At 35.5% G+C, this 12,638-nt stretch overlaps 2 protein-coding genes across 11 annotated transcripts; one reads left to right on the top strand and one right to left on the bottom strand.

The window, feature by feature from the left end:
* The first annotated feature begins 1,961 nt into the window (after positions 1 to 1,961).
* Positions 1,962 to 4,285, top strand: LOC133679506 (ras-related protein RABB1b). Its single transcript, XM_062102116.1, has 6 exons — positions 1,962 to 2,166; positions 2,246 to 2,385; positions 2,745 to 2,827; positions 3,466 to 3,670; positions 3,781 to 3,849; positions 3,965 to 4,285. Exons 1-6 carry the CDS (start codon positions 2,121 to 2,123, stop codon positions 4,055 to 4,057), a joined length of 636 nt encoding a protein of 211 aa, XP_061958100.1. The 5' UTR covers positions 1,962 to 2,120; the 3' UTR covers positions 4,058 to 4,285.
* A 735-nt stretch (positions 4,286 to 5,020) lies between these two features.
* LOC133679852 (uncharacterized) lies at positions 5,021 to 12,289 on the bottom strand. 10 transcript variants are annotated; one of them, XR_009836221.1, is made up of 12 exons: positions 12,063 to 12,289; positions 11,887 to 11,967; positions 11,628 to 11,748; positions 11,083 to 11,174; positions 10,615 to 10,984; positions 9,801 to 9,866; positions 8,302 to 8,449; positions 7,511 to 7,600; positions 7,298 to 7,428; positions 7,018 to 7,143; positions 6,782 to 6,937; positions 5,021 to 5,908 (listed from the first exon to the last, which is right to left on the bottom strand). XR_009836221.1 is itself a non-coding variant. In XM_062102567.1 (5 exons), exons 2-5 carry the CDS (start codon positions 8,426 to 8,428, stop codon positions 5,843 to 5,845), a joined length of 456 nt encoding a protein of 151 aa, XP_061958551.1. In that variant the 5' UTR covers positions 8,429 to 8,449; positions 9,801 to 10,608; the 3' UTR covers positions 5,021 to 5,842. The 10 variants fall into 10 exon arrangements, 3 of the variants coding, with proteins under 3 accessions (XP_061958551.1, XP_061958552.1, XP_061958553.1); XR_009836222.1 differs by lacking the exon at positions 6,782 to 6,937; XR_009836218.1 differs by lacking the exons at positions 6,782 to 6,937; positions 7,018 to 7,143 and having other exon boundaries at positions 5,021 to 5,423; positions 5,653 to 5,908.
* Between the last annotated feature and the right edge of the window lie 349 nt (positions 12,290 to 12,638).

Below are 12,638 nucleotides of genomic sequence, written 5' to 3'. Positions count from 1 at the left end.
TTTCCTATTATACCAAATTAATATATTTTCACATATTACAATTATGAAGAGAAAAACACATCTAATTCTGATAATTAAGAGTCATCACCATGTTAACTGTTAGTAAATTATTATGTGATTGATGATTAATCAAACCCAAGCTGAATTTAGTTTAATTATTAACTTGAACCTCGCAGAAATAAAATTACAAACTTAGTTTTGTTTTTTTTTTTAAAAAAAAAACAAAACTATGGACACTCTACATGTTGCTGAGCATCGAAACTGTCGGGCCACGAGGACATCCCTACACGGGCCATATGATAATCCATGTAACCTTGCATGGACACTCTCTAATGCAAGCCACGCATATATGTCCATTTAAAAAGCCATTCTTTCTTTGGTTGCAGCCAAAATATTCAACACAAAAAGCCCTGCAGGGAACGTATTCTGCCTGCTGTCCAACTGTTGCAGGTCCAGTTCCTGGGCCAGATCTTGGGCGCAGCCTCAGCTCGTAAGCCCTGGAAACCAGCAACCATCTGGGATCGTCTTCAGGTGCGGAGGCGCGCCTCTCTGCCGTTCAAAGAAAAGAGGGAAAAGAGTTAAGTAGCTACAAAGCGATTGTATACAATTAAAGCATGTACAAACCAGGTCTTAATTAGAACCAACAGGGTGTTGCAAAACCACAGGATGAACGTTCCTAAATTTTACTTTAAAAGAACAACACATTTCATTTTGCAATTTCACTAGCCAGACTCCAACTTTCGAAGCTTGATTATGAAAGGACACTGGAATCTGCTTACGGGGATGCTAGGACCATATGTGCAGCCTGTGTTCAACAGGGCACATGGTGAGATCATGACCACCAAACATTTCCATTCTCTGAAAATGACCCAAAGGGGTCGTGTGAAAAAAATGTTTGATAGTTCCAGGGAAAAAAAATCTCCACAGATGAGAAAACCAGAAATTTAAGCTGCTACACAAACCGGTTGGATCTTAAAAAAAATCTGGTTGAGGTTATGATTTTTATTTTTAGATTTTATTCTTCTTTCATTTATAATTTTGGACTTCTATTTTGTTTTCTAGACCGTCTATTTAAAACTTTATAAATCTCGAATAGATTTCATAATTATTATTTTAGAAGAATAAATTTATAGATTTAAGGTTTATATTTACAGCAGTCTGTTTCGCTCATAAAAAATTATGTATTTTTTATTCATTGTTATCTTTAACTTCCGCTTGCATTACCGAGCTTTACTTAATTCAATCAGGTTATTAGTTAACTTGAGTTTTTAAAATAGTCAAATCCGATCAATTCTTTCATTTATTTTTTTAACTTAAATCAATTCAGACTTCAAATTAATTGAGTCTCGGGTTGTATATGATTTTACTACAAGTCCTATAGCTGACATAGGAAGCAGGAAGGAGGAAGGAAGAAGAGAATTGGAAGTTATGGTAAGGTTTTTTTTTTTTTCAAATTTTGTCTCTATCCGTATTTTTTTTTTAGTTTAACGTGGGTGTCCGGGCCAGCTTGCGCGCACCTCGACTAATCCTATGGGCCCTGAAGTTAACGACCATATAAGCCTCCAGTGGCTATCATATGAGCAACCACATGGCTCGAACCTGAGATCACAGAGGGAGCAAACCTCTTGGTCCCAAGCTCTTATCACTAGGCCACTACGTAAATAGTTATTTATTTTTTTCCCATTTATTATGTGTTTATTGAATTTTTTTTTGTCACTTTGTTTCCTAAATTAGTATTGGTGTATTAAAACATCACTTGATCAAAAAACAAATATTGTGCAATTAAATTAAGTTTAAAAATTTGCCTTTCTTAAGGAATTTAATTGATACTTAGTAATTTGTATTACTATATTTTTTGAGAATGATTATTATATAATTATTAAACGATAACTACAAGTAAAAAGATGAGAGATTAATTAAGGATTAAGAAAAGGGTGGCGACGATACGTAAACAAAAGCAAAAACACACGTGTCGGTGATTCACACATAATAAAGCGACACTCTCTCTTTTGTTTTCTTACCCATTATTATTACTTAATTAATCAATTTAGGTTACTTGAGACTCTGTGTTTCAATTCTGAAATAAAACTCTTTTTTCTAGACAGAAGATCGAGACGACAATGTCTTACGATTACCTCTTCAAGTACATAATCATCGGTGATACAGGTTGGTCCCTCTTCCTCCTCTACTTGCCTTTTCTTTGTTTTTTTTCTATTTTTAATTTTAATTGGGATGTGAATTATAGGCGTAGGGAAGTCATGCCTGCTCTTGCAATTCACTGACAAAAGATTCCAGCCTGTTCATGATCTCACCATCGGTGTTGAATTCGGAGCTCGCATGGTCACCATCGATACCCGCCCTATTAAGCTTCAAATTTGGGACACCGTACGTTTTTTTTCCTTTTATTTACTTGATAAATTTGTTTAGATAACAAGAGTTTCAAGTTCGCTTGATTATGGCGGCCTTTTGTTGATTTTCCTGAATTAGTTATTTATTTTCTGATTAACTTTTTTTTTTAACAAAAGAATATTAATTCTGCTTAAAAATATTGATGGGTTTTTATTACTTTTGGATATATTTTTGGCTTTTGCAATTTATTTATTATTGTCTGATATTTTGCTCATACTTAGTTGCTGAAATTGTTCCTTCTGCTACTTGCGAACTCCTACATTTGATACACTTAATAAAATAAAAATCAGTTGTCTGTGTTCCTGAGCAAGGACCGTGTTTGGTTCATGTTTTAGGCCGGGCAAGAGTCCTTCAGATCGATCACTAGATCTTACTACAGAGGAGCAGCCGGAGCACTTCTGGTTTATGACATTACCAGGTCAGTGTGTGCATATAACAGCAGCAATTTTGTCTCTTACCAACCTGTATTTGTGTGTGCATGGTTCATTTTGGTGACTTTCTTTTCTACTAGAACAAAGAACTGGGATTTGAGATCCATAAGTTTATGATTTTTGTGGGTGATCACTTTCTTCTTTGAGCATAGCGTTTTGTGTGTGTTTGTGGTTAAATTATCTTGTATAGTCTTGAAACTTGTTTTCAGTAAGTGAAGACTGAAGCTATAGGGATGATAATCGAAGAGTGTTTGATTATGCTTGGTAAAGTATGTGTTCGAAGAGGTCAAGCTGTACCATGTTGTTTACCTATTCTTGTGGAGTTTTTACTGTTTTGAGTTAAGTATCTACCCTAGTGTATCACATCCTACACGTTTCTGTACTCCAAAGAATCAATTTCTTGTTATTCTAACATTAGGGTCTGGGATGCTTGATTAGTTGCCCTCCAAATTTGTCCCTATTTTTGCAAAACTGAATGTATTTATACTAGCAGTTAGAGGGATACTCTGTATTTTAACTTTTGAGACTGCCTGTTCGTTCCTATATTTTATTTTTTACTCTTCAAATCTATTTTCTAGTATATCATTTATAACTTTAGCTCAACTGAACATTGGAACTTTTGCAGGAGAGAGACATTTAATCACCTAGCAAGCTGGCTGGAGGATGCTCGGCAGCATGCAAATCCCAACATGTCAATTATGCTTATTGGGAACAAGTGTGATCTTGCTCATCGTAGGGCTGTTAGCAAAGAGGAAGGGGAACAGTTTGCAAAAGAAAATGGACTTCTGTTCTTGGAGGCATCTGCAAGAACAGCTCAAAATGTTGAGGAGGTTATGTATCCTAATCCGGGCCTCAGTTTTGTTAGGTCTTTAGTTCCTCACATCCCCCACCTCCAACTTAAAAGCATACCAACTAATATTATTATAATAATTTATCACAGGCCTTCATAGGGACTGCTGGAAAAATCCTTCAGAATATCCAGGAAGGCGTGTTCGATGTATCCAATGAGGTAATCATTTAATAGGCAGTGTTTGGAATAGGTGATACTTTCTGGAATCATCCATTTATCGTTTCAGTACAAGTTGATGTTTGTTTTGTTGATACCATTGTTGTTACAAATGCAGTCTTCAGGGATCAAGGTTGGATACGGGCGCCCCCAAGGTGCATCAGGTGCAAGGGATGGAACTGTTGCTCAAAGAGGGGGTTGCTGCAGCTAATTGAAACACAAATAGAACCTGTTTATTTGTTCTTGTTGTGCAATGTCCGGATCACTCTGATGAACATATGTTTAAAACTTTCATTTGACTGCAGACGACCATTTAATGTATAGATCCAACATCAGTTACCTGAAGTTAGTTGATTTTAATGATAGGGATTGAAGTTCGTTTGCTGTAAAGTTGCTTGATCAACACTGAAGTGTGAATTTGCACGTCGTTAATTTGGTATTTAGGACGTGTTCATTATTGTTTCCACAATGCATGACTCCACCTAAAACTGAAGGCCAGCCCCATGTATGACGCTCTTTTTTATCTTATGGATGCGGAAGGGGAAGCGTTAATTCGGTTCTCATCTGTTAATCTGCCACAAAAGGATGTGCCTGGGATCAATTCACTCTCTTTGGTTTTTGGTACAATCCACTAAATTGTTTCGGTTATTCATTTAAAGCTTGCCACCGGTGATACTGTGCTAAAAAAAACCGGCACAAACCCGCTCGATTTGCTCGATACATGCATGAAAGCCCGCATGTTTCTTCATAGCTTGTCTGAAACGTAATTTTTATTTATTTATTGGAGATTCATGACTCCAGCTTGTACAGTATTGAAAGTTCATCTGGAATCATCTACCAATGTGCATTGTGAAAACAACTGCTCCATGTGTTAAATGACGAGGCACATGCGGGTAGTTCCCTTTTAGTTAAGGTCAGGATGGTGTCAGATACGGTATTTCCATTTTAGACACAGCCTCGATGTGTTCCATCACCAGAGGGTCTGCAACTATCCCGACAGCGTTTCCAAATACTGTCCAGCCACATCTGGTCTCATTGTCCGAGCTTCAAGGAAATGAGATCCCTTTTTATTTATTTATTTATTTAAACCTAGCCCCAGCGAAGTGCTGCGAAGATATGAGCCCCGGCAAACGTTCATGAGCTGCCTTTTATCATCTCTTGGAAAATCGGCCAATTACGGAAGTGAATCGTTGCTTCAACTGCTATTGATCTCCTAAAAAAATAGTTCGGGAATGTAAAGGGTAAATTTCTTTTAATACAAAAGCAGCTGGCACGCCTCGGTGCATTTGAGGTCAAAGGTATTTGAATCCAATTATGGGTACAAACATAGACCGGAGTGACTCTTCTCCTTTAGATTTACAAAGATGCCGTGAGACATGGGGCTTCCTCCATACAGTCAGCATACGCTAGAGAGAGATCCTTGACCTCAAATAGATTCTGCACCAAGCAACTGATGCAATTGAACGTGTAGATGATTGCAGCCTGGTTCGGGGGAATCATCTATTCACTGACGGCACGCTGCCTTATTACCAATATCTTGCATCCAAATTTACAAAAGCCTGGGTGCCCTGTAAAGGCTGAAAGAGCACACCACCGGCAGGCACTCCATGAGCAAAATAATGATCTTAAAACAGATAGATGGTTGTAAAATACACAGGTTGCCCATATGATCTTACAAGACTATTGTTGATGAGTTACTTCATTTTGATCAAATCATCAAATGTTAAAAACAGTATCAAAATTGTGAGCTTTGCACGCATCAAAATGCATCGCATGCATATGGGAGAGCAAAGCAATAAATGTTACCACATAAGCTCCTCGTCTTGAGCATAAAGTGACATGCTCGCAACCCATCACTATGAACCACCAAATACCCGCATGCAGCAGCAAAACTTAGATCCAAGGAATAGATTAGGTGATGAAAGTTGTTACCTACAAATAACGACTCATTCCTGCCAGGACATCTTTAGAGAGTTGAGGTTTGCTTCTCTCTCTTTCAGCAATTGGTTTTTTTTGTGAGAATTGTTGGAAAACCGTTGGTTTCTTGTTGGGCCTTTTGCTTCTATAAATAGAAAAGGAAACCGATCATGTGAAGGAGGTTGAAGAATAAATGATGCCATGCCATAAAAAAAGAAAGAGAGAAAGTCCCAAGATGAACATGGTGGTGAATCCATTAATTTACATTACAAGAAAGACCTCCTAAACAAAACAGAATGGCATGAAATTCACGGGACTTGCTAATTAGTTAAAGGTATCAAAGCATCAGCATGTACAAAAAAAATTCCAATAAAAAACAAAACCATTCAAAACTAAGAGAATTTTTTTTATATATATATATATATATTTGACACAAGGAGTGTTATATATCCAAGTCGATCAAAATAGGAAATAACTATTATCTGGCAAAATTTGAGAAAACATGTTTCATGTTCACACAGACGCATATATATATACAAGTGCTACATCTTTATCAGTTGCAAATTGACAGCATGCTGCCCTCAAACCCAATCAAGTACATGCCTCTAAAGCACCTACATTTTCAAGTTCCCTCAAAATCTTATGGTTCCTGGCTTACCCATCAGAGCTTGCCATGCCCACTGAAATGAAAAGATAACTGGTTTTGACATTTACTGACATAAGGAACTATGACAAAGTATCTTTGTTAAGTATTCATTGAGGATTTAATAATAATTATCGCATAAGCAGCATATTAAGGATTACAATAACAGAGAGTATCTGATTGAGGAATTCATAATAGATGATCACGTAAGCAGCATATTCCAATGCATGTTCAACACCTATGGATGTGAAATACAGATTTGAAAACATCACGTAAATAAAACACAAAGATATGTATGATCACCACCCTCTGACAACAGTACCCACTCAATCCTCCTATTCCTCTTATTTCCTCCATCTAATTGAAGAGAATTACCTTCTTTTAATCAAATTTCAATGACATAATTAATTTCAACCATATAGAAGGAGTTGACGCATGGCATTGCGTCTCAGCTGTGTCCATACCATAACTCATCATGAAAGTGTCATGCTACTGAGGCAAGGAGGCTAACTCTTACAAAACAAAAGGAGCCTGTTCGATCAGACATCAAAATGATTTACTTGCCTCTCTAAATGAGCAAAAAAAATCATTTAATTGTGAGTTTCAATTACCTACAAACAAATTTCAGATTCACAATGAAAATATCTGGCTTCAACTGATTCTAAGCTAGCCATACTGCCCAACTATTGTGCCAAACATACTTAAACTGGCCTATAAGGAACTTGAGTATTGTAGTCCTGACACAGAGAACGAAAAGCCAAGTTTAATTCCTTAAACAGGTGCATCAAATTGATGACTTTAACAATGCCAAAATATCTTAAAACAGCACCATAGATGGTAGTTCCAGGAAAACAAAGTCTGTAACAGTGAGAAGTTATAGATGCTGTTTACCTTCTTCATTCGTTCTTCAATAGAGCTTAAAGCACAAGACTGGTCAACTTTTTTGAGATAGAAATCCCGCTCCCTCTTTGCAGCAGAAATTTCTAACGCTAATTTTTGTTCTCGAATAACTTTCTCGTAAGCTGCATTTAAAGCACTATAATTTAGACATTGATAAACCGTAAAACATGATAAGATAGAGCACAACAGAAATGAGTGATATACCAATTTTGTCCGTAAGATTATCCCATTTGAATTTACTTAGATACTTGATATTCCAATGATCATAATAGAATTGTGACCGCTTCTTCTCACCTAAAAAAAGGAGAAGACAACGAAGAAATTAAAGAACAGTTGGAGGAAAAAATAAGTAATTTATTTACAAAGCAATCCCAGCACACATAAGCTAACTTTTTTATATATAAAAAAAAAGATATGACAAAGAATAGGTAAAATCAACAAAAAAAAAATCTATACAAAGAACAAGAACTCGACATATTTCCTTGATGGTTTCTCTACCCAACAAACTAAAAATTCTCATTCAACTCAAGAAAACAAAAGCTACATAAAAAAATTGAATTATAAATTATCTATTTGTTCACCATTTTAACAAATTAGCAACCCTTTTAGCATTACTTTTACTAGCAAACTCAACCCACCTGAAAAACACAAAAAACAAAGCACTTACATAATAAACAACACGATTCAAATATATGTTCATGTTATTAACACCAAAAAAAATGTATGAAAAATACCCTTCAGAGTACCCTTTAACTTTAGCTCCATCACCTCTTTTTCTACCTCTTATTATTATCATTCACTTGATCAATAGAAGAACTATATGTAAACACACAACAAAAATTTCTCAATAAAATTGAAAACCCATTTCCCCTCTTATTTTTAAATATAAACACGAAAGAAGGAAGTATGAGATATTGTATATTGAGGAGCAAGGTAAATTCATTGAATTTCACCATCCTGATTGAGAAGTTGAAAAAGCTTAACATGGTCCATACCAGGAGGAACTCTACTTATGTAACGAACACCATGCTTTTGAGCCTTTTCTGCTTCATTCTTTAACTTTTTCTTCTTTCCCTCCTCTAAAAACAACACTTGTTCTTGGTCTTCGTGTTCCTCACTCATTTTTTTGCACAAAACAAAACCCTAAAATCAAAAGGAAAGAAATGGACAAAATCACAAAGAGGCTAGGTTTGCTTCAGGTTAACTAAAATACAAAATCCATAACAAATATCCCATCCTTAAAATTTTAGAAATTGAACATGAAGACAACATTAATAAACATTCTAAAAGCCTAAGAGGCATTGAGGCGCTCGCTTGAGCACTCTAGGCAAGGCGAAGCGAGGCCACAACTCCTTTATTAGCCTCGGGTGATGAATCTCAATGAAACACTACCTAGGCGAGTGCCTCATGAGTGGGTACCAAGCATTAAAGCGAATGCCTCACTGAAATACTTCTTTTTTTGTTGGATTTTTTTTTAAAAAAATGATTTATATTTTAACCTATTTGTCCATTTTTTTTTTAATTTACCAAAAGAAACAACTCAGGGGTATTTTATAAAAAACAAAGATTAGGATAAAAGAATAATAAAAAAATCATTAAAATGGGAGGCATACAGTCAAGGAAGGACACTTGAAGAGAAACATGAGCCACACTTTGTGTTGAACAAAGTTAGAGAACAACAACACAAGTATAGAACAAGCATGGATGATGATGTTTTTGAAGATTAATGAATAATGATGATGATTTTAAGTTCGTTTTTTAATCGATTTGGCTACTTACTACAATACTGCTTTAAATTATCTTATTTTGTTTTAAGGGTGAAGGATATAACTTTATACGACTATGTTATGGTATTTTATATTTTTATTTTATTTTCTAATGATCTAATCTTAATTAGGAAGATATATAGTTTAGATTTATATAATATAATATAATATAATACCATACATACATATTTTTTAATCTATAGAATATCGTCTTGGTTCATTCGGGCGAGCACCTAGGCATGTGCATTTTACGGGCTTGGCGCCTTTTAGCAACTTTTGGCTTTGACAACACTGATAAATCATCCCAATTATTTTGACTCATGGGAGCACAAAGATTTTTGCTAACAATTTTTCAACCACCTCAAAGTTATAGAACTAGTAATACTCTCCAGGAATGTACAACATAACAACACTTGTATCTTGCAACTATAAATATGCAAATAGCAAATGACAGGGAGGACGCACTATCCAGCAGCGCTATTCTTTGCCTCAATCAACAGTGACATGCAAAATAGACAGTAATAAGTGCCATCCATGTTAAACAGGACAGAATCCAATTCTGACTTTTAAAGATAGCAATGGATTTAAAAGCATCAAAGATACAATTATAAACCATATTTCTCTAGTCCATAAGATGCTGCAATCGAGCAGTGAGTAATTTCCATCATTACTTAAACTTAAGATCCAACAGGAAGTCTAAAAGCATTCAAAAATAAACTGTCACGAACCTTCCCGGAAATGGAATTCGAGTTTTGACAATTCTTTTTCTTCTGGACTGAAAGTGGATTTAGAACCTGGAAAGTATGACAAAAAGTTCATCAAGCGAGCAAAGACATTCCTCCTGAAAGTACTTGGAATGTGAACAACAGCATTCTATCACTTACTTTTCTTGTCAATCAAATTAATGTTTAAATGATTCAGTTTAATATACTATGATGTTCAAAAACAAGTTTGCCGTGCTGCTGCTTAACGCATAAAAAACCATATTGGCAGAAGCATCCACCTTAAAGTTATAAATCAAATAAATACTATCAAACATCATATAAGAAAAAAAACAGAAAATCTCGGTCCCTTAGCACCCCAACAACAACCCCCCCTCCCCATAGGAAAAGGAAAAAAGTTAGCCCCAGCTTCACGTAAACATAATGTCATCCTAGTTATGGACTTTTAAGTTCATAGAAACACTCATGGTAGCAAGGTAAGATGCCAAGATTTTTAGAGGATGTCCATCCATTTTGTGTTGTTATTACATAAGGCTTGAGCATAACTAACACAGATTTTTCTCATTGGAAGTCATGGTAGCAAGCAGGGACATAGACTGTGCTTGGGAATGCATATTGATAGGGAGATGCTTTAATGATTCCATTCATGCTTTAACCAGCAAAGTAGACATTGAAAACAAAAAATTAGAAAAGAAGAGCCAGATATCCCCCAGTGATCATGGTGGAGAATAACACAAACAACATAATAGATCCCTTCAAGATGTTGTTCCTTACTGGTTATAGATGTGCATATACCCTAATAAAATAGCGAACATAATACCTATAGACTCCTTCAAGCAGTTCTTCTTATGGATTAGAAATGTTGATAATAAACAAGCTTGAAGCGGGCAACATAACTTAGCTCTCTTTCACTTGATTTGAGGTCTATCCTTGACATTCATTCCCTTTCTTGCAGTATATCTCTTAGGCTCTATTTCCAAATTTTCATTTTTGGATCTCTTTTCATCAGAATAACCACCAGTTTCCTGAATTTCCAACAAGTTCTTAGTCCTCTTTTTTAAGAACATAGCTTCAAATTCGGACATATGTGACTGTTCTTCAGAATTTTTGGCAAGCTGCTGCTGAAATGCAGATGGTGGCTCAAGAAAGAGGGCATTTCTCAGACCAAATATGAGAGGGACACCTGGGACCTGCAGAACAGTTAATTTATCGGTGTTGTTAATAGGCAGATACTTATTTCTAGTCAACTATTCCGAGTAGGAGTAGTGCTGCATCACTGCATATTTACCAATTATTTTCACCAGCTAACCTGGCTACTGCGCGGGCCTGTTCCAATATGATAGCTGGTCAATTGAAAACAGCAGAAGCTAAGCTGCCAATCTATTAGAACAATTACAGGGATCAGTCGCAATTTTACCAGAGCAATCTTATAATCTTTCCAAAATGGATTTTCATCTAGGTGGCAATCAAAACCATGCTACAGGTTAAGATCTGATGACAGGTAATGTTTCAGATATCCCAACTTCAAACATGTAAAGTGGAACATTGAACCATGATATGACTAACTGACTGAAATTCTAATTCTTCAGAAAATATGTCCTCGGTTTGAAACAATTCTGCTGTGAGTAGTATTTAGCAATTTATCAAATTTTCAATGCAACATATAAGAAAACATAGCTTCAGACTACACAATTCATAAACTATTGACAAATAAGCATATCACATTGTTAGCAACTATCCAGTCCCACCACAATTAAAGGGATACACAATTCATTAACCATCAAAATAGAGTAAAAGAATTTAAATGAAATGAAATGAAAAAAAAAAACTAACCTCCTGGAACTTCTTCCGCATGTCAGTGTCCTGGGTACCAACAAGGAAGTGGTCAGGGTTATATTCTCCAATAATCTCCACAATGCAACCCTCTGCACTCTTCATTTGTTCATGATCACACCTGCCATTGATAATTATATCAAACCCGGAGAAAAAAAGATTAAGATTTCAGAAATCTACAAATCCACCAAGTTCAACAACAAAAACCCACAAAGATAAAACCTTTAACAGGCACAAAAAAAAAAAAAAAAGAACCCACCTTGCAATCATAAGCCTGTTAGCTGCCTGAAGAGATTCAGTATAAGATTTCCCGAGTCTTTTCAGCTCTGCTAAAACACACCTACAACCCCGAAAACAACAACAAAAAAAAATAAAAATCCAATCTTTTTTCCTGTCTTTGAATATAAACTCAAAGAAAAGCAAAGGAGAGGAAACCTGGTAGTGAAGAGCTTGACAGGGCCACAAGGAATATTAGAGATAGCTGTATCAGCAGGAGCAATGTTAGTAGCTATTAAGTGGTGAATAAATGTGCCGTCTCATAAGACCTTGTACGGCTGCCGGAACGCGAAACATACGGTGTAAAATCTCACTGCCCGGCAGTGGCGTTTTCGATTTTCGAGGATCAGATTAGTTAGGCCGGGCCGGACCGGGTTTAGTCATTATTTTCCTTTTCCTTGTTTTCCAGAAATTTGTTTTTTTAAAGAAATATTGTTAAATTTATTATTAAATTATGGTTATTAAAATATATTAATTTGTTAACTCACTAATCTAAAATTTTAATTGGGTTAGGTGTTTTAATAAACTATTTTGAACATTTATCTAATTAATCTATAACTGGATTAATTCAATTAAATCTGAGTGAGACTCCATTGAGATTGCATTAACTTTAAGTGTTTTTTCATCCAAAATATATTCATTTTAAAATAAATCAAGGTTAATTTGTTGTTTCAAAAATTAATCTCATAAACCAGCAACCATGTTTTAAATCATATCTGAATTCGAGTCGAATCT

This window comes from Populus nigra, chromosome 19, assembly GCF_951802175.1.
Source record: "Populus nigra chromosome 19, ddPopNigr1.1, whole genome shotgun sequence".
NCBI lineage: Eukaryota > Viridiplantae > Streptophyta > Magnoliopsida > Malpighiales > Salicaceae > Populus > Populus nigra.
The sequence above is the reverse complement of the archived record's forward strand: the minus strand, read 5'-3'. Positions and strand labels throughout refer to the sequence as shown.

Coding starts and splice junctions, on each gene's coding strand:
- LOC133679506 (XM_062102116.1), top strand. CDS start 2,121: ATGTCTTACGATTACCTCTTCAAGTACATAATCATCGGTGATACAG. Junction 2,386..2,744: donor AGCTTCAAATTTGGGACACC/GTACGTTTTTTT, acceptor TTCATGTTTTAG/GCCGGGCAAGAGTCCTTCAG. Junction 2,828..3,465: donor CTGGTTTATGACATTACCAG/GTCAGTGTGTGC, acceptor GAACTTTTGCAG/GAGAGAGACATTTAATCACC.
- LOC133679852 (XM_062102567.1), bottom strand. CDS start 8,428: ATGAGTGAGGAACACGAAGACCAAGAACAAGTGTTGTTTTTAGAGGAG. Junction 7,601..8,259: donor TCAACTTCTCAATCAGGATG/GTGAAATTCAAT, acceptor TCCTTTTTTTAG/GTGAGAAGAAGCGGTCACAA. Junction 5,909..7,297: donor TTGAAGAACGAATGAAGAAG/GTAAACAGCATC, acceptor TTCTATTTATAG/AAGCAAAAGGCCCAACAAGA.